We start from the raw sequence: 20,485 nt of genomic DNA, 5'->3' as shown, positions 1-20,485 counted from the left end.
AGCTAAGCTAAATTCCTGTAGATGATCAAAGACTTCATTCCCCCACCAAGATGACTGCTGTTCTGGTATGCTGCGATTGTTTGGCCTCAAGTTCATGGAAGTGTTGGTACTCCATGGTCTTGACAAAAAGGGAGTATCAAAATGTTCTGAATAGGCTTCTTTTTCGCTAAGTATTTTCTTACAAACAGCAGTTATCTGGCTAATGGTAGGGTTTTTTATGTATCAAACCCAATGAATTCCTGTAGTATTTGAAACCAATGTATTTTTAAACACGTCATATGTGATGAAGTATTATTCTTTGTAACAAACTCCCAAATCACCCAGCTGAGGTCTACTAAATAAATAATTATGATGGGGAAGAGAGTCCATCATTATGGGGGCAGCAAACTCATTTTATTAATTCTTTGATATTTACTGATGATTTCTCTCGCTTATTACTATTGGAATGATATGGTTAATTCAATGTCTTCAGTATGGTCTTTAAAATAGTTTTTACAACTTCATTGATAATTCAGCATGCTGAATATGTTCAGCTGCACGCTAATTTCAACTGAAGATACATTCCTTTTTTTTTTTTTTTTTTTACTCTTTCTTACCTGTCAGCCAGTTATCAAAAGTGATACCTGGCAGTGACCCTCATTGTTCTACAAAAAAGTGATTCCCAGTACAAACCTCACTGAAAGCATCCAGGGACACTACTTGTGACCTGCATTATTCTGGATTCATGATTAGCATTTCCAGAAGTAAGTGTCATGAGTCTGTGGTTTTCCTTAGGAGGATACACGATTGGATTGTATTATCAGTGCTTTCCTCCTTTAGAATAAATGAACAAACAAAGCTTGTGCTCAGAATAAAGCTTTAGACAGCTCTAACTCCGAATTGTTTGACCATCTTCCTGCACAGACTTTCTGACCTATGCCAGCATTGCCTTTCCCATTTCCTTCTGGTTGAAGTCTCAGGGATAAGGCCTATTTCTATACCAGTTTGTTTTACTACTTTAAAGGAAAAAGTTTATCATTTGGCAACTTCCCAACAGGACTGAATGTAAATTGTTTTATTCTTTTTGAGTCATGATCATGTGGAATCTACACTCATATTATCAATGTTCTAAAAAAACCCCAAGGAATTATTAGTTGTTACAGAATTACCACTCCAAGAAAAACGTAATATACTTTCTGGACAGTTCTGGAAACAAAGTGTACTTGAACATTCTTTCTACTATCATGCTATAGAGATTATCTCTACAAACCCCCAAATTAACTTTATTTGTCCAGCCCTTCAGCTCCACCACAGCTGCAGACTGCAGATCCTGAATTCACAGAGAGAGACACTTTCTCCCTCGTTACATAATGGGAACCTGTAAACATCGTTTGCCTTACTCTGCTTTGGCCAAAGTTATGATCATACAAACAATATACTTAGCACAGTGAAGGACTGTACGTTAATCATCATTCTGAGCAACCAGAACAACTGCCATCCTCTGTATTTCAATATATTACTATTATGAGAAAAGTATTGAAACACTTCCATGTGTTTTATTTGAAATAAAATAGTATCTGTTATTTTTGTAGTCACCTGCACAGTGTACTTAAACATAGTCTTTAAATAGCTGCTGTCAAAACGGCCTGGCTTTTAGATTCGAACAGCCAAACCTCAACAGCTCAACAGTAAGTCTGCTTTTATTGCTCGGTACCAATTTTCCTATTACGGTGCTCAGTGACAAAGTGGAAGGCGGTAAGCTGGTGGTCCTTCAAGGCACAGCTACTGGGGACTTTTCAGTAGCATTCTTTATCTACATATTATATTGATATTTAAATATGATAATCCACTATAAATTGAAAGACTGACTTGCAATTCACTATCTAAATACACACTCAGCACACTACCCCATAGGAAAGCGCTGCCTGATGAGCCATTAATACCATTTCCTGTTACAAGCTGCTGGAAATTGTCTTTCAGTTCAGTAATTTGACATAGAAAAGATTTGTAAAGTTATACGTATTTTTATTTAATATAGTTTTTTCATTTTTCTGTATTTTAAGTGTATTTCCTTATGTAACATAGGGGAAAAACAGAGGAAATGCTAAACTTTGTCTCATCTTACACATTTTCACTTCCAAGGTGCTTGGCATAACAATGTAAATATAAAATGCCATGAGTTGAGCAGCTGAAAAATTACTATTAACATAACCAGACCGTAATGAGATGATAGGAAGAGGATTGCAAAAATGGTGGTATTGGCAATATAATGGTATAGGTACTATCCAAAGCATACAGGGGATGGGGGTGATGTGGGCTTCTTTCTCCTTCCCCCCCGTCCTTTATTTAAAAGCAAAACTTGGTCCTGTGGTTGGACCCAAGCCTATGTGTTTCATGGATTAGTTGAATGAAGTGAAAGCAGATGCTTTGTGAAGCGGTAAAAGACCTTGCAGGCATCGTCATGAATGTAGCAGTGAGATTTCCTTGAGCTGGATGTGCTTTTGTGTCGGAAACCACATTAATCTGTGACTGCAGCCACTTTGGTATCCCACAACTACAGGTTTGCACCGCAGCTTAGTAACAGACAGCACAGTATAATAGATGAGGAGACAGAAGTGTGTAATTCAGGATATTACAGTGTGGGATGTTTATCACCTTGCAAGCATTTTTGAGGTGTGGCTCATAGTGACAAATGCCAATTTTAGGGTCTCAGAAAATAAGTATACACCTCTCAAAAAAAATTCAGAACAGAAGCTAAGATTAAGTACTTGAACCATTGGTTTTGTATGTTAAACAGCTTCCCTTTTCACAGTAGCTATAAGGCACAATATTTCAATGTTAGCATCATCTCTTGCTGTCCCAAATTAGAAGTCCTTACACAGTTTCTCTTATTTGTCTGAAAGTTTGCCTTCAACACCAAATAAAATCTGAAAAATGTGTCCACTTTGATGTTGTTTCAGGAATTCTAGGAACTGGCCAAGATCCATGTGATAGTCATTCCTCAGGCCATAATCACCATGTGCCTGAAACTGTAGGTCTTCAAAGGCACGAAAGAGACGAAGATTATCAACGCTTCCCTCTGTTTCTATATTCTCCACATGCTTGCATGAAATATGCTTCCAGTTGGGATACCTAATAACACGCCAGAACTCTTCACAGTTTTCTCGGAGTCCTTCCACACAGATGACACCAGGTTTCCCTGTTAGGCAGAAGCCAGTCAGATTTAACTTCCTTGCACAATCAAAAATCTTTTTCCTCAGTTCCTGCCTATATATGTGATGGCTGTAGATCCACATGCGGTGCAACGTTTCTTTAACTGCAACTTCTTTTGAAGCACTTTCAGATGAGATCTTACTGTTTTCCAGGTAAGGCAGGCTGTGGTCTTTCACCCATTGCACAGCTCCACATATACACAGTTCACCTGAATCCAAAGAGCTGATGTGAGAAGCGAGACCAGTGTTGAGCTGCAACTGTTGCTGTCTGTGCAGTGCATTTGATCTTGCAAAAAGCTGAGGAGCTACGTGAGGATACATGTGAGGCAGCAGTACCTGCAATTCCACTTTTACCTTAAAAAGAGAACACACACACACACACACACAAAAAGAAAATGAATTCTGCAGCTACTGAAAGACATGCTAGACTCTTATTCCCTGTCAAAGGCAGATTATGAGGAGAAGCAATTAAGATTGCAACATCCTGAAGCCTGGAATTACTTCTGCTTTCCTTTTGTCCGGTCCTTTCCTTTTGTTGCACCATGCTGGGACTTTCCCAACATATCTAATGCTATCTTCTGCCGTTTACAGAAATAATGCTGTGGCTTGAAAGAAGGTACAGTTACCCTCTAGGGATATTTCTATTGCATATTCTCAGTACATGCTCAGTGTTGCTACAGCGATGAACTACGAGTCTATCAGAGTCAAGGGGCCAGTGGCTTTTGAGAATCTTGTCCCTTACCAAATGCATATCTCATCAATGAACTCAGCCCAGTTGCTGGATCTACCCCAGGAAAAGAAAGCCAGGAGTTAAACAAAACTTGTTTACGATTGTACATATTGTATATAGAGGCATTATGATTATTTTAAGCAAGGATTCACCCTAACAGAGGAAGCATTCTCAGGATTATAGGGGATAAAAAGATCTACATGCATTTTAATCGGGGGAAACCTCTGGATTATCTTGCCTGATCTCCTACAAACCACGGGCTGTTGAATTTCTCTCAATCATTCCTACAGTGTCTTAAAATAGAGCACCTCATATTCTTTGGAAACAGAACACTGCCTCTGGTCCAAAAGCAGGAGGGGGTTCATGTGTCCTCCGTGCTTGAGGCTCTTGCATTCTACTCGGGGACTTTCACTACAGAATACAATCAAATTATTAGTCCTGCAGAGAGAAGTGAATCATGAAATGACTAATTATCTTTCCAAGCTCCTTGACAATCTGCCATGGAAAGAAAATTCTTCCTGCAGAAGCCCTCCCTACGCAGTTCATAAAACTCTCTCTGAAGGCTGGCAAAGGGGTGCATTTTAGACATATACCTAAGCCTGTACATAAGTTTCCAAATAATCATGAAGCCACGTCATTACCCAGTAAATTGTTTTAATGTTTAATTATCCTAATTATCCTTATTCCTAGGAAAACGCATATACTTCTAGGTTGAGTTTGTCGGTTTTCAATTTCCAATCATTGCATTATTGTATACTCAGACCTACACTAATGGCTATGCTGTCTGTACAAGCATTTACATTACTTAGATGTCATACATAACCTTTTCTTCAATTGGATAAACTCTTGGAACTCCTTATAGTCTAAGTTTTGGGTTTTGAATTGGAGTTCATAGGCTGGTTTTGTTTTAGTGTTTGTGTGACTCTTCTTAATAGTATTCTGCCCTTTGGGGCTATTTTTACATTGGTGTATTTCAAATACAGATCAATGAATGTTAGTACATGTGGCAAGGAGGGGAAGAGAGAAGTAATAGGGTGGTTTTGCTAGAATAATGTAAAAAGTCCAACATATGTATTTCCATGTGGGGGGCGTTGCCTTTGTAACACACAACTCTCTAAACCAGTAAACTAACAACCCTCATATAAGCACAACCCTAGCTAAGCTCTTGTGAATGCTGTGTGTGCTGCTGATGTTGGTTGTCTATTCCTATCTGTGATTCTGTTAGCCTTTCTTGCCCACAGGAAGTTAAGACTCGAATAACAAAAATCAAGACTTTTTTGTTACTCTTGACTTTTGAAACAGCAAACAGAAATTAGGTCAGGTTTTTCCCTTTTTTCAGGGCAGCGTTTTTAAGTGTGCACAAGGAGTAAAGAAAACAACACATGAACGCATCTACGTGGAAGTTCTCACCCTTGCCTCCCCTACATCAACAGCGATCGAATATTCGAGCTGTGGGGGCAGAGCTCCATCATTGTTTCTCAGGTAGCGCTGCACGCTGGACACAGCATCCTCATCCAGATTTATTTCACCTTCTTTGGGAAACATTGAAAGGAGCATTTCCACTTCCAGCAGCTGGAGCTCCAGGCATTCTTTTACTGTGACGGCCATTGCCTGGAACAAGAGGCCTGGAGTCAAACCCCAGTGTTTAACAGACAGCAAGGTTCACCACCGCGCCGTGCAACCGAACGAGCCAGCCTCCGCCGAGAAACCCCACCATTATTTAAGGCCAGAAGTTGATTAAATACGACTGGTGATATAGAGAAGGAACTGCTAATTGCTTAATGATCGTCTCTCTGTAACTTAACATACCAAAGACTGGTGTTTGTCAAGGATTAAGCCTGTCTGAGACTGGTACTTGGGAGTGATGAGCAAGAAGGAACCGTGAACAATCACAAAACTTAATTTAATGTTTGATGAACTTACAATCTTGTTGAGAAGGCACAAGTAGAGGCCTTGCTTGAATAGATAGGGCCAGAAAAGATAAGAACTCCTGTCTTTGTTCTCGTCCTTATAGATAATTTAGCTTAAACTAACCATATGATTCTACACCACTAATTAAAACTTAGATAATAAGAACACTAACAAACACTGATGTACCAAAACAAGTAAAAGACCATACTGTGCAGAATTACCTGAGGAGGGTCAAATAGCGGACAAGTGAGGAAGACTATGGAAGACCACCAGAGGACTCCTGAAGAAGACCACAAGAGACCTTCAATGCGCCCGTGTAAAGGACATTTGCATATGCTAATAGTTTCCCGGAAACTAATGAATATGTATAACATTTCTCGGAAATCTAGTGAATATGTATGTAGAACATGTACTTAACCTGCACAATTAAGACCCGACGGTGTGCACGATAGGTGGAGCGATCCAATAAAGAATACCTACTTAACAGTTAATCAAACTATTGAGTTAATTTCTTTGAATCACCGGGTAACAAAACGCTTAGAAGTCAGTCCCTCACAGCCGAACTGGAGAAGGGAAAGGGACGCCAGCGCCGCACCGCGCATGCGCGCCGTTCGCCTCACCTGGGCCGCAGACGCTTCCCGCCGCCGCGGCGGAGGATCAGCCGCCACCCGGAGGCGAGGCGAGGCGATTACGGCTTTTCCTGCCGCCGCCTCCCCCGGTGGGAGCCGCTGAGGGGAGGCAACAACGCACAACCCCCGGGCCGGGGGGGTCGCCGGGGCCGCCGCCTCAGCCGGGGAGCGCGGCCCTTCAGCGGCGAGAGCGGCGGGCGGGAGGCGGGGGCGCGCATGCGCACTCGGCGGGGCGGGAAGGGACGGGACGGGACGGCGGCGAGAGGACTCGGTGGCCTTTGCCACTTCCGCGACAGCGCTGTAAGATGGCCGGGGGCCGGGGTTGGGGCCGGGGGCCGGCGCCGGGGCGCAGCCCCGGCGCCGGACCCCGGCCCCAGCCCCGGCCCCGGGGCGCAGCTCCGGCGCCGGACCCCGGCCCCGGCCCCGAGCTCTGACTGACTGACGAGTGGGCGTGGCCGGCGTGCCACGTGGCGCCTGCGTGGCCTCTCACCGCGCTGCCATTGGGCGGGCGTGGCTGGGGGGCGGGGCCTCTCTCTGTGGAAGAGGAGCGCGGCGGCAGCGGCGGAGGGCGAGCGGTGTGGGCCGGGCCCCTGCCCTTGGCGGGCGGGTCGGTACGGAGCAGTTTAGCAGAGCCGCCCTCCGAGGAGAACGTCCAGGTGATGCTGATGGGGGTTTCTCTGCGGCTGTAAGGGCTTGAGGGAGGGAGGGCAGGCTGCTTTGGAACTCTAAAGTTGATAGACGGGGCCGTGGCCGAGTGCACCGGGTGGGTAACGGCCAACTTTGTTGGGATCCCTGGATCCCACCGGTTGAGAATTGTGGCCTTCCTCACCTGAATCGCGTCATTCCCTCGTGATCTGGAGAAATCTGGTCGAGCTGTTTTCCTAGTGCTGTGCTGGGAATGTAGAGGCTCCTTCGTGGACCGCTCTGGTAGCGGTCCCCCTTGCAGTCCCACCGAGGGATTTGATATGAACGGTATAAGATATCTGTGGGCTTCAAATTAAATGGAGTGCAAAATATGTAACTAATTATAATGACTTCCCTCACTTGCTTCCGTGTTACTTCCTTCTCTAGAAATGGATTCTGAAGCCCTTAAAAAATACTCCGCGTTACATCCTAAACCTCCTGGACTTACTCTTCAGTATGGCACTGCTGGATTTCGCACCAAGGCCGAACAGCTTGATCACGTCATGTTCCGCATGGGCTTGCTGGCAGTTCTCAGGTCCAAAGCTGTGGTATCCACTATTGGCGTCATGGTTACAGCATCTCACAATCCTGAAGTAAGAACAACCTTTTCTTTAAAAAGAAAGTAGATGTGATCAGTCTGCTGGAATCAAAACTCTTCCTGGTACCGAGAGACCAGACCCTGAAGGCACTTGGACCCGCTTAAAGCATGTGTTTAGCCTGCTCCTTGTAAACATGATCTCTGGCATGTGTGAAGTTACTTTTTCCTGTACACACAAGCGTCATTTTCTCTCATGTGGCAGTGTTGTAATGTAGGAAATTCGTAACATTGGCAAGCTAGGAGTACACTTGAGAAGAGATGAACCTTTGAGCAAAATCCGCAAGTTTAAAAAGTAAAGAGGTGCAGCAATTACAAACCAGGCATTTAGACTTCTGCAGCTGTGGAGCATTCCAGGTTATTAGAATCTCCCCTTATGTCATTTTAATGTAAAATAAATTTCATACCAAAATTATAAGGGGGAAGAAATTGGTTACTTAATATGCTGGTTACATTTCTGTGCTTGTTGGAGGTTTAAATAAACAGCTAAGCTCTTGCTTCCCAGAAATGCTCCACATTTAAAGAAGCAATATGATTGAACCATGTGTCAGCTGTCTTCAAAGAGATTTTATTAAGTTTCCCACTTCTAGGCTTACTATCTTTCATTCTTTTTTTTCTTCTAAGGAAGACAATGGTGTAAAGCTGGTTGATCCTCTTGGAGAAATGCTGCACCCTTCCTGGGAAGAGTATGCCACACAATTAGCAAATGCAGAGGAGCAAGAATTACAGAAAATAATAACTGATATCTGCCAAAAAGCAGCAGTGAACCAGCACAAAGATGCTTTAGTTTTTATTGGTAGAGACACCAGGTAATTACAAAATGCTGTAGATGTATGCTTCTTTTATGAAAGTGCCAACGTTTTGTTCAAGGGTGCTTTTGGATGTTTAGCCTTCTGCAGCCAGATTATGGGTTTTTTTTATGCCTAGTTTGCTACCTATTAATTTATGATTATAGCAGTAAACAAAAGTTTTCCAATGCTGTTCCTGTATTAGCTTCCCTGATAGTTATGAGAACTTGCTGGCACTGTTTCTGAACAGGATGCTTTATTGTGGGTTTGGGGTTTTTTTGGTGGGTACCGCAAGATGTCTTTGTGTGTTCAGCAGTTTGCTTGTCTTTGCTATTCTCTGGGGTGGTGGCTTTCAAACCGCTTTATTGGGAGGTGCCTACAATAGAAAAAGGTATGGATTTCTTCATGTTGAATCTAAGTCTATGGGTAGGAGGTTCTCCCTCGTGTGCTTCCTTCCCAAGTCCATACATAAATGTCTTCTGCAAAGGTTATCAGCTGTATTTGTTGTTTTCCAGGCCAAGCAGTGAGAAACTTTCACAGTCAGTAATAGATGGTATCTCCGTTCTAGGTGGTCAGTACCATGGTATGTTAAACTTTTCCAATTCTAGTCTGATTTCAAGTTTTTATATAAATGTGACTCCGTTATGTAGACTTAAAGCAGCAGCCCAGACACCATTTCCATTTTTGCTTGTAATGATCTTCTTTCAGGGCAGCTGTGTGGCTTTTACAGAAGGAGGGGGGGAAGGGTTTCATCTTTTCATAACAGAACTTGAAAAATTACATATGGGTTTCCTGCACTGCATTTGTCTATTTATTGTAGAATAGCAAATACTGTACAACTATTAAGGAGGAATTAATTTAGTATTCTATTTCTGAAAATTGTGCCTTTTATTTTATGCTAGATTATGGTTTGGTGACAACACCACAGCTACATTACATGGTTTGCTGTCAAAACACCCAAGGGCAGTATGGGAAGGCAACGCTGGAAGGTTATTACGAAAAACTATCCAAAGCTTTTACAGAACTGATAAAACAGGTGAATACTGGGTGTTGTCTTCTTCATGCAAATGTACAAAATGAATGTCTTCTGTTTGTTAGCCTGTTTGGGTCTGAAGTTTTGAATTCAGCATGCTTCTCAGTGCAGTTTCACTAGGGTATGAGTTCACTTTGCCCCTTCTTCCCTTGTGCTAAGTCTCCCAGCGCTGGGGGGAGTCAGAGGCGCCTGAAGATTGACTGTGCCAATGGAATAGGAGCCCTGAAACTATCAGAAATGGAGCCCTACTTTCCAAAGGAGGTGATAATTCACCTATTTAATGATGGAACCAAGGAGAAACTCAATCACTTATGTGGTGCAGATTTTGTGAAAGTTCACCAGAAACCACCTAGAGGTATGTAGTCAGTAGTTTTATATCTTTTTACCTCCTCTCCAGATCTGAAAGTGCAGGGTCTAGCAATGGCGTATCATCTTCAGATAAGCTGAGCACCCTGTTTCTTACTAAGTGACTGCATGAATGGTTCCGCTTGTGCAATGGAGAGAGAATTGTACTGCTGCGTTTGGCACATCCCTAGTTTATGTTAGTCTAAATCATTTGGAGGAGTACAGTATGTCTCCCACTGGCTGAAATATGTTTTGACAAGCCGGTCTGATTGTTAAGCTGGTGGAGTCCAAAGATCAGTCGGAACTGGCTTACTGTTACTTACTTTACTTCCCTTCGTGTTATCAAGAAACACATTGTGGGCTGTGGTTGCAGACACGTTTCCAGGTTCCCGAGGAACAGCTGGGATAATTAACAGCTCGGTGCCAGCAGACTGACTGATTGACATAAACTGGTGAGGAAATTATTTCAACCAAAGTCCTGCAAAGTGCATAAAAGAAAACCCCTGAACTAGGGGAGCAGGCTAGTTTGGGTATTAGGCTCTTTGAGGCTAAACTGGGTTCTCCATTTAACAACTGTGCACTCACTGCAATGCTAGCTAAATCTGAACACCAAAGTACGGTGTCCTTTCCCCCTTGCCACGCTGCTTACGTGCTGGAGAAATGTAGAAGGGTGAGGAGCACAGTGGCAGTTCCTGCCGAGGATGGATGCTTGTGTGTCATGTCTGGATCCGGGCTTTAACTGGGACTGAGGGGAGACTCCTTGGTCGTTTCCAGGCAGGGATGGGCTCTGAAAAGAAAATGTGGTTTCCTAAACATTCACTGAAATAAATGATCTGATTTTTCTGAAGTGCTAAGCAGTAAGAGCTTCCTGTTTAAGGTCATAGTTAAATGTTGCAGTTGCCGTTACCTCATGCTTTACGTTGAGGACCTCAACAGCAGTGGGGTGTGTTGTCCTGTATCACTGTAGGCATGCAGGAGAAGAAACAGGCAAGTTTGGGGCTATAGTTTCCTGTGCTCCGAAGGCCGAGGTGTCAGCAATGCGGGCCAGTTTTCCTGTCTGCTTGTGTACTAAAATGTTTTTTTTCCAGGAAGGGGTTACAGGATGCAGCAGCATGTCCTTTGGAGCTCCCTGCTGAGTTCCTGAGGGACTCTGAAGTCAGCCTAGGGAATGGCCAGCTGCAGTCTGAGAAATGGACTCTGAGGTTAACGTGGCTGGCATCTTAAAGGAAAGCAAGATGTACCTTAACAAAAGAGCAGTTCATTTTTGCGTGGCATTGCTGTGTCAGGTGGTGAATGCTTCCTAGCTATTTCTCTATTGGTGTTAAGCCTGGAAACTTTTTGAGGCAGGTTCTCCTTATGCATTCTATAGATTGTTGTATCAATTGAATATCAAGGAGACTAAATGTGAGGTATTTTATAGCTAGCAGATCCACTTGTATGTTTTTTATACAGCTCTGAGAAATCTTGGTGATGGTTGCTTCAGAGTGGGGTTGTTTTTTCAATGGTAGGGTTTATGTGCCACCTCCTGTTTTAATTGCACTTCAGTGATGGCTTCGCTGGCGTGGGGGTGCATGCTTGTCTTGCATCAGGAAAGCGTGTCTCCTGTGTGAAAGGAAGCAAAGGGGAGGTGCGGGCCTGTCAAGTGGGAATGGATTAAAATTAAACAGGCCTGAAATATTTCCTGAAGAAAAGCATTTTTGACGTGAAGGAAAAACAGTTAATTCCTGCATGTCTTGGAGGGTGAAGTACGTAGCAGCGTTACACCAAGAGTGCGCAGCGGACCTGCCACGTGCTGGGAAACACCGGTGACAGGGCTCTGGAGCCCTCCTCTGCCCGAGCGTGGTTTGCCTCCACGTCCAGGGGTGTGCAGCGTGCCGTGGCCCCGCTCAGAGGAGCAGTAAGGGAGGTCTGGGCGAGCACCCAGTGTCCAACCGAGGTCGACCGGCTGCCACTCGCTGCTTCAGGCTCCTGCCCAGGTGTCACTCTGTAAATACTGGCTCACTCTGCGGTGCAGTGGGGGGAAAGCGATTCACCTCGGTCTGTGGGTGATGTGTGCGACTCGGTATGCTCTGCGGTGACTAAGTGCGTGAGAAAAGGGGTGTGTGTTCTTCTGCTGCAAGGTTTTTAACCTTGTGCCATAACTGACATTCAGTGCTTATTTCAAAAATTTAGAGGTGAGACTACACACAGTAGTTCTGGGACTGATTTTCATACATATCTGGGGAGAAGGTGTAGCATAATAAATGTTCGAGAACATGCATTTTCTATTAGTATTTATATTTTCGATCTGAAAATGCACTTTTCAGTTGCCATTCAACACAGCTTAGTAAAAGCAATGCCTGTTGCAGAGCATTAGTTTTGTGTGTTGTCTGCACAGAGCTAATTTTACTTTCTGCATGAGATCCACACTGGGGCTAATTTAAAGATTTTGTATCTTTTTCTGTCTCTAACTTGCATTTGTAACTCTGTGTGCACTAGGGCTAGACATGAAGCCCAACGAGAGATGCTGCTCATTTGATGGTGATGCAGATAGAATTGTTTATTACTATAAGGACGCAACCGGCCATTTTCACCTAATTGATGGAGATAAAATAGCAACTTTAATTAGTATCTTCCTTAAAGAACTTCTTGCCAAGGTAAGTCTAATGTATGGAATCAATGCTGATACTTCAATTGGAACATGTAAAATAGTCTATGGAAGCTGTGTTAGTTTGTATGTATGCGGTCTCTCTACATCTACCTAAAGTGAACACAGATTAAAAAGAGATCAGTCCTGTACCTCATTGGTATGGCCAAAATGTTGTTTTTACAAGGGTGTTACTTCTGCACTCCAAATAAAAATCTGAGCACTGATACTTTAACCTGGAACCTTTTCTTAGTGGAGAGAACTTTTCCAGTTTCAGTGTACAAAGTATTGATATTCCATTCTCTTTGATTTGGTATCTTTCATTAATTTTTCATTAATTTTGGGTTCAGTCCTTCCCTCAGCATTTCTGTGAAGCTTTGTAAAGGTTGGGCATTCCATTTGCATGAGAACTTGGTTGTGGCAGTTGAGGGGCTTGTATGTCTCAGCACTCCAAAAGTACTATCTATATCTACTGCATAGCATCCTCTCCCTACAGGGGACAGAGAGAAAAAGCTTTTCATTTTCAGAAGTCCTCTTAGACTTGGTGTCTGTGATACTAAACCTAGAAAAGGTATCCTCATTTTGTTTTCTTAGAGACCAGCTCATTTCTTACACTGTGGCAGAGAAGGTGGCCAGTGAGGAGAACTTGTGCTTGCCACCAGCCTTTGCTTGCTTTGCACTGGAAGCTTTGACTTTAGTGCTTGTGTATATGGCCTCATGTAATGCCACGTGTCTGGCCAGTGCACTGAGCTTGCTGAATCTGAAAAAGGGGTTTGAAAAGCCTAAGCTTGGAGAGCTGCTTCAAGCCAACCACAAAAAACCATGATATACAAAGACTTGAATAGAGTCTGTGTTGTCTTAAACACACAGAAGTTGTCTATGAGCTGGTGCCTCCCCCGATGCTGAGAAATTTTAAGTGTCTATAGGAGAATGTATGATGTTTAATAATTCTGATTATCATTCCATTTATCCTACTCATCTGGCTATGTGCCTATTGGACAGTAAAGCACTTTGCTTCCTGGTTTGCTTAGGTGGGAGAGACCTTAAATATGGCAGTGGTACAAACAGCATATGCCAATGGGAGTTCAACACGCTACCTTGAGGAAACACTAAAGGTATTCTCCATTTTTTTCCTGGTAGCTTTCTGCAGATGTTGTTTTCTGCAAATTTGTTTACTTTTAAAATAAATTCCACTGTAATATGATCACTAGGAAAACTTAAACTAGGCTAAAATAAATGACTCTTTCAAACCTGCAGCAGTGACTAAATTCTTGGTAAACGAGATGCAGGAGAGCAAAGCTGAAGAAGTTCTAACAAGCTTTTACTAGTTTTAAAAGAAGTTTGGCAAAAGCTAAGCAAAATCCCTTGTTACTTCTGGAACAAGTTGAGGATTTTGGCTTTGCAACAATGTGAATCAGTAAAGGCTCCTTGATACTTTGACCCTGGGTGTTTCATTTTCTGCAACAGGGTAAGTGTTCACTACAGAAACTGAGCTAAGGTATTATTTCAGTTTGGATAGAAATCTGGTATGTTCCCTGAAACCATAAACTGAACTGGGTTTTTCTTGGTTTGGGGTTTTGTTTATTTATGATTTAGAAAAAAAAAAAAAAAATCAGCCTTTATTTCCACTTGAGTAAATGAAATCTGCTTTTTAATTGGGTCTGCAGAAATAGTGGATAATTTTAGCTCTAGGGAGTCAGTAGTTGTGAAACACAGTCTACCCAGGTTGGTGCTTAGTTCCTGTCTGCTGAGGGGAGTCTGTAACAGTGTAAACATTCTCTGTATATCCTTTGGCTGCAGGTACCTGTGCACTGTGTCAAAACAGGAGTGAAACACCTGCATCACAAGGCCCAGGAGTTTGATGTTGGTGTTTATTTTGAGGCAAATGGACATGGTACAGTAAGTATGAGCATGCAATGCATAAGATCAGCCATTATGTACAATATTTTAGTTGGATTAGCAGGTCTTTTCCCTCTCTGCCTACATTTATAAACAAGACTTTTCTCTCCTTGTTTAAGAACAGACTTGTTTCCCCCTTCTGTTTTTATCATAGCATTGCCACCAATTCCTCTGTGTTTCATGTGGGGATGGGAATTCATGGTAGCAAACGTTAATGATGGTTATTTGGGCTTAAATGGTAAAAGTTTTTTTCCTCACTGCTGCATGTATCCTAGTTTGTGATATGGGCTGCTCATCTTTTTATTCTAGGTATTATTTAGTAAAGCTGCTGAAACTAAAATAAGACAACTGGCAAAAGAGGGGAAAGATGATGAAAAAAGAGAAGCGGCAAAGGTGCTTGAAAACATGATTGACCTGATTAATCAGGTAAAAACCAAGAGAAGCAAATCACCGTGGTGACAGTTATGGGGCTAACCCTGTTTGTCAGTACCTGTCAGGCTTCTTGCAGGGACTGTTGGAGTTAGAAGTAGGGTGCCATGATAGAAGGGGCCAAGAAGAAAACAGGAACAGTCTTTAGAAAGATGTAATATTTTCTCATGAGTGGATGCAGAATGCTGTTATCTGGCACAGTCTTCTGGCTGCAGGACCCAAAGAGAGAGTGGGATAGCATGGGAACCTAGTGATAGGATGTGACTTGTTCATGATTCAACAGCCAGTAATCTTTCACCCAATGTTTTTCACTAACTTATGCAGTAGGGGAGTGTTCCAGTGCCCATGGCCACACAGCCCTGGGACTCCCTGTCTTAGCCCAGATGTTATTCATCTGGGGTAGCACCAAATCCTGCTTCACAGGCCAGCTTTAAGCATCCTGACCCCAGACCAAAGATGAGGTGCCAGTCCTCCTTAGGAGAGGTGAGGACTAGGACTTGCCCTTGGCAGAGCTGTACAAGTATGCCACTGTTCTCCTTACCACAGGGTCAGCGTGGTAAGGAGGAAAAACAAAACAACACCCCTGCCAAACTAAACCAACCAACCAACCTCAGCTACACAGACAGAGGCGAGTCAGCCTGGCTGCATTTTCACTCTCTTCAGGTGGAAGCTTACTGATAAATCACCCCTTTGTTTCTTCACTGTTGACTGCTCCAGTGTTTCTTCCCTTCCTGTTAACAGACAGTTGGTGATGCCATCTCAGACATGTTGGTTATTGAAGCAATCCTGGCTTTGAAAGGTCTGACTGTGCAACAGTGGGACGCCATCTACACTGACCTTCCAAACCGGCTGCTCAAAGTTCAGGTGAGTTACACACCATGCTGGCTCAGGTTACAGCAGTCTCTTGGGGCCCTGCTGTGAGCATATCTGGCCTGCATATATTCAGATAAGCTTTATTTTAAACCTGAAACAGCCCATTAAAGGGCAGAAATAGGCCAAATAAGCCATGAGACAACCCAGAGGAGAGACCAGAATTTCAGTTGGACTAAAGTGAAAATATAACTTACACAAATGATGAAACACTAGCCAACTATGTTAAATGAAAAAAACCTGAGCGAAACTGTTGAAATTTTACCTTAGAATTTCTTTAACTTTCAAACTAGAAAAATCCTATTTCTCTAAGGCCCCTGCCTGCTGGGCAGCTGGATTTTCTTTGCTGTGTCCCTTTGTACAACATGATTATTCAAGCTCGCTCTTCTTTATCTTCTCCAATATTCAGACAAAGAGCTTGAGCAGAACAGGCTCCCACATGGTAGCATTCTGTTAGACACAGTAAGGGAGCTCTGGGCTCTAAATTAACCAGAGGAAAGAGTTTAAGCTTTCCAATCTACTGGCAGAAGCTGCAGCTCCAGTTCAGAGGCTGACCAAGGAGGCAGTTCAGGACTGACCCTTCTTCCAAACCAAGCATGACTTGGCTAATATGTGCTGAGCAGTAGCTGAGCAGGGATTCTAGGGATCCCAAAGTGTTGGAGTTAAGCAGGGAACTCCCAAACTGAGCTCTTCTGCAGGCAGCACAATGCATCAAAACCTTAAGTTCCATCTTACCTGTGACCTTTTCCATTCTGCTTTCATCATACAGCTCCAGCACACAAATAAATGGGCTGTTTCTGATGCTGCAGGTTGCAGACAGGCGAGTTATTGTCACAACAGATGCAGAAAGGCGTGTGGTTACACCTCCGGGACTACAGGAGAAAATTGATGCACTTGTAAAGAAGTACAAATTGTCACGAGCATTTGTCCGTCCATCAGGAACAGAAGATGTAGTTAGAATATACGCTGAAGCAGACACACAGGTGAGAGCTTAACTTGTATATGAAGTGGCTTTGTTAATGTTAACCTTCTGCTTAGCACTGGGTGATGGAGGGAGAAGTATGTTTACATACTCATCACTTAATCATGCTTAACAGGTGCTAAATTTGGAAAAAACCCACTTAGTGATTACAAAATGTCTCTTTGGATTTTCTTTTATTTATAAAAGATGTGTAATGTTCTCAATGTTTATCTTTAAGAGTTAAATGTTTATAAAGGCAGACTTGACACTGGATGATTTTGAAAAGAAAATCAGCCTTCTGAGAAGGCAAGGTTAAGAAGAAAGTTACCAAAGCAGCCCATAACTGCATGATTTTGCAAGAGGCAAAATAAAAAAAAACCAACAACAACTTTGGCTGCTGTTAAGAATTAGTCCACATGTGAACTTTACATTGACAGCAAAAGCAGTGGTCCTGCTCTTCCCCCTTCACATGCTCCTGCCCCCTTCTTCTGCCAGTATGACCACAGTGGCAGAAGATACCTCATGATGACAGAGAAGGAAAACGCGTGCCTTAATATCACATATTTGCTCTAACCTTCTCACGCTGACACCCGTGTAACTAACTTCTTTTAAAACATTCCACAGGAGAACACGGATGCCCTTGCCCATGAAGTAAGCCTGGCTGTTTACCACCTTGCTGGTGGAAAAGGAGCACCACCCCAGCCTATATAATGAACTACACAACTGCAGTTAAAGTTCATAACTTGGCTTATTTTCTAATATTACTTCCTTTACCATTTGCTAGTGTGGACATACCTGACCCTTCCTGAGAGTAGCAAGGATCAATCAGAACTGAGCAGCATATTATTCTGCTTATTCTTTACCTCTGTTAGCAACTTACCTCTTAATGAGATGCTCTTGCTGCTGAATGTTCCCCCCTTCCCTGCTTTGTCCAGCTTCAGAAGCTGAAGTGACTTAGAGGTGACTTAGCTTCTCCTGTCAGTGGCCTGGTCATGCCCAGAAGGAATTCTGCCCCCCACCCAGCTTATTCCACAGGTTATTGTCACCTTGTGGCCGAAGTCCAACTCCCCCAAGCTCAGCACACTTACGGTCACTGCCTTTGACTCAAGCTCTGTTGTGGCTGTGCTCCGCAGCAGCTGCAGAAACATCATCCCCACCTTCCTACAGTAACCCAACCATCTGTGGGCAGTGTAAGGCAGAGGCTGGCACTGGGCTGGAGAGTCAGTTCACCTCACTTCAAGGGGGAAACAATATAATGAAAAAGAACATTTGCAAATAACAATGTATTATTGCAATAATATCTTTGTTAGATACTTTTATCAATTTAAAAGTATTGCTTAGAAAGCAATTTGCAGTAATAGTATTTATAATCACTTTTAAGAGGGAAGGGAGAGAGACAAGATTGTCTTCTGTGGCCCTGACTGTTTCCCAGCAGTGCAAAGGGGCCGGACCAACGGGATGTCATGTTTTAAATGCACAGGTATCCTCCTCCACGTATTTTTGTTCAGGGTACCTACCTCTGACAAACCTATTTTTCATTTTAGACCTGTATTAACTCCTGGTATAATGGCATTTTCCAGATTGTTAAATAAGCACAAGTTCCAATGGATTAAAAAAAAAAGACAAAAATAAACTGGGAACAAATTGAAAAAGTGTGTACCTTGTATTTTTTAGGATTTTTTTAAAGACAGAACTCAAGACAACAAAACACGTACTGTAAATAGTAGGCACCATAATCAATATGAGCCACCAATATTTAAACTTGATTCAGGCCACATCCAGAACTTTTCTCTTATTTACAAATATTTAACTTAAATACAACATTAAGTATTTCATTACATACAAAATAAGAAAAGAATACTATACAACTGGGAAAGATACAGTATTTCATTTAAATAGTTACACTACATATAAGCTGAATAGTACCAGTTTGGTTCATGTTTTTATGACGCCTTCCAGAAAATCCTTCTCAACCATTTCTTCTATCTTTTGTCTTGCTTTGCTGGAGAAGGTCTTGAGGTTCTCCATTTTTATGTCCTTACTTGGAAAACAGTTGGGGTAAAGGACAGGGCTCCCTGAGTGTCCAACGCATCTGCTTGTGACTTTGCTGTTAAAAACTTGGCTGAGTACATTGAAGAAAGGCAAAAGCTGCTCAATGCTGCGAACAGTGTAGATGGTTAAAAGCAAGTGACCTGGTTCCCAACTTAGTGTTTTCCCTGAGCTGTCCTCCTCCGGGTTTTTCTGTAAATACAGAGAAATGGGAAATAATACAGGACAAACCAGAAAAAGCACAGACAAAAGTAAAAGACTAATATCCAGTACAGTATTTTTCTATATTCCGAAAATACTTGTCCCATCAACAAAATACTCGTGTGCTGGAGCACTTCTTTCGAAGCGGATCCCCTGCTCCTCCTCCCCTCACCGCATTTTGCAGCGGCAGTGGCTGGGAGCACAGGGGCTGGCAGCCGGGCGGCTGACGCTAACGGGAAAGCTGTGGTGGGCCTTTGAGTCCCCCGCCTCAGGCCAGGGCTGCCCCAAAGCAAGGCAGCCCCCGTCCCTGGCACCCGCCGGGCTGCCCTGCGGAGCTGCTCCTGGCGCAGCATCCCCCTGGCTAACACAAACAGCCCAAGCTGGTGACAGCCAGTACTGCAGCTGCTGGGGTAGGCTGTGTGCTCCTTCAGCTGCTTTCCAAGGCAGGCTGGTCTCTGGTAACAGTCCTGCTTCACCCGACTGCCAGCATTAGGGACAATAAACCCCAGAGGAAGTTATAACAGAAATGAATTGTTTTCACTTTGAAGCTAGAGTTCAGAGTTTTCAGGAAGAGCAAAAGCAGTGCTGTTTTTAGCATCAGAAATAACGCAGGTGGAGGCTTTGAGCAAACACTTGAAGTTGTCCTCAAAGGAAAACTGTTCGGTTGCTCATTGCACGTTCTCAGACAACCTTGGTTACGCACCTTCCATTTCATGGGGATGATTTCAAGGGAGAGAATTTCAGGAACCCCACCAGCGAAGGCAGCAGTCACACACCAGACACTCACAGGCAGCATCAGTACACTGCTGTAACCGTCTTTAGGGTTGTCTTAAATATCTGCGTACTAAAATACCTGAGCACTAACATCCAGCTGCTTATATGGTGTACTCTTCACTCGTTTCCTTTTTTTCCTTTGAGTCAACAAACTATATTCAAGCCTAGACAATAAGGTACTACCACCACTAGAAACACCTTGTTTGGACTGTTACTGACAAACCAGTATGGGAAAACTTCTACCATGAAGTTGGGTTCCAGCAATGCTGGTTTTTATTCTGTGAGGAAGGAGAAAAGAAGCACAAAGGCCACATCAAGGAGAGCCACCTCCTGATCCACCTGCCCTCCTGCTGCCCTGGTGGGCTGCACAGCTCCTGAAGAGCCAGCTTTGTAATGAAAGGAGAATGAAGGGGAAAGAACAGCAGTGGGAGCAGAGCGTAAGGTAAGGATTACTAACTGCACAGCCTTTGAGCAAACAGATTCTCTGCAAGAGATGATACTTTAGCAAACACAGTTTTTGCCCTTTAAATGAAGCAACTATCATCTGCAATTCAGGAGCCTACATGACATCTGTTTCACAAAAACAATTAGGTTAAAATTAAATAGGAATGTATTTAGTATTTTAATCTGGTAGTTAGGCTCCCTATCACAGGAGATTACTATTCTAGCTGTACAAGTCTCAAGAAGATAAAGGCACGTAATGAACTAGAACAAAGGGAAGACTGAATTCCAACACAGAAAGAGTTGTTGATGCCTTCTACTTCTAATGA

At 43.1% G+C, this 20,485-nt stretch overlaps 3 protein-coding genes across 8 annotated transcripts in view; 1 reads left to right on the top strand and 2 right to left on the bottom strand.

The window, feature by feature from the left end:
* Positions 1-1,052: 1,052 nt before the first annotated feature.
* RWDD2A (RWD domain containing 2A) lies at positions 1,053-6,770 on the bottom strand. 2 transcript variants are annotated; one of them, XM_075046521.1, is made up of 4 exons: positions 6,453-6,770; positions 6,054-6,112; positions 5,332-5,532; positions 1,053-3,545 (listed from the first exon to the last, which is right to left on the bottom strand). In XM_075046521.1, the coding sequence occupies exons 3-4, from the start codon at positions 5,527-5,529 to the stop codon at positions 2,868-2,870; spliced, it is 876 nt and encodes a 291-aa protein (XP_074902622.1). In that variant the 5' UTR covers positions 5,530-5,532; positions 6,054-6,112; positions 6,453-6,770; the 3' UTR covers positions 1,053-2,867. The 2 variants fall into 2 exon arrangements, with proteins under 2 accessions (XP_074902622.1, XP_074902620.1); XM_075046519.1 differs by lacking the exon at positions 6,054-6,112.
* A 125-nt stretch (positions 6,771-6,895) lies between these two features.
* On the top strand, positions 6,896-18,343 carry PGM3 (phosphoglucomutase 3). 2 transcript variants are annotated; one of them, XR_012653030.1, is made up of 13 exons: positions 6,896-7,117; positions 7,533-7,738; positions 8,365-8,549; positions 9,044-9,111; positions 9,431-9,564; positions 9,721-9,916; positions 12,385-12,542; positions 13,564-13,647; positions 14,333-14,431; positions 14,741-14,857; positions 15,602-15,724; positions 16,500-16,713; positions 17,316-18,343. XR_012653030.1 is itself a non-coding variant. In XM_075046507.1 (13 exons), the coding sequence occupies exons 2-13, from the start codon at positions 7,535-7,537 to the stop codon at positions 17,400-17,402; spliced, it is 1,629 nt and encodes a 542-aa protein (XP_074902608.1). In that variant the 5' UTR covers positions 6,901-7,117; positions 7,533-7,534; the 3' UTR covers positions 17,403-18,343. The 2 variants fall into 2 exon arrangements, 1 of the variants encoding a protein (XP_074902608.1); XM_075046507.1 differs by having other exon boundaries at positions 6,901-7,117; positions 16,540-16,713.
* Positions 18,336-20,485, bottom strand: part of DOP1A (DOP1 leucine zipper like protein A) — a 68,736-nt gene continuing 66,586 nt past the window's right edge. For all 4 annotated transcript variants that reach the window (XM_075046501.1, XM_075046502.1, XM_075046504.1 and 1 more), the window contains one exon: positions 18,336-18,932. In XM_075046501.1, the coding sequence (XP_074902602.1) occupies positions 18,627-18,932 (306 nt within the window). In that variant the 3' untranslated portion in view covers positions 18,336-18,626. The remainder of the gene's footprint in view (positions 18,933-20,485) is intronic.

The sequence above is a fragment of the Buteo buteo genome, chromosome 15 (genome assembly GCF_964188355.1).
Source record: "Buteo buteo chromosome 15, bButBut1.hap1.1, whole genome shotgun sequence".
NCBI lineage: Eukaryota > Metazoa > Chordata > Aves > Accipitriformes > Accipitridae > Buteo > Buteo buteo.
Note: the sequence above shows the minus strand (reverse complement) of the source record. Positions and strands in the feature narration are given on the sequence as shown.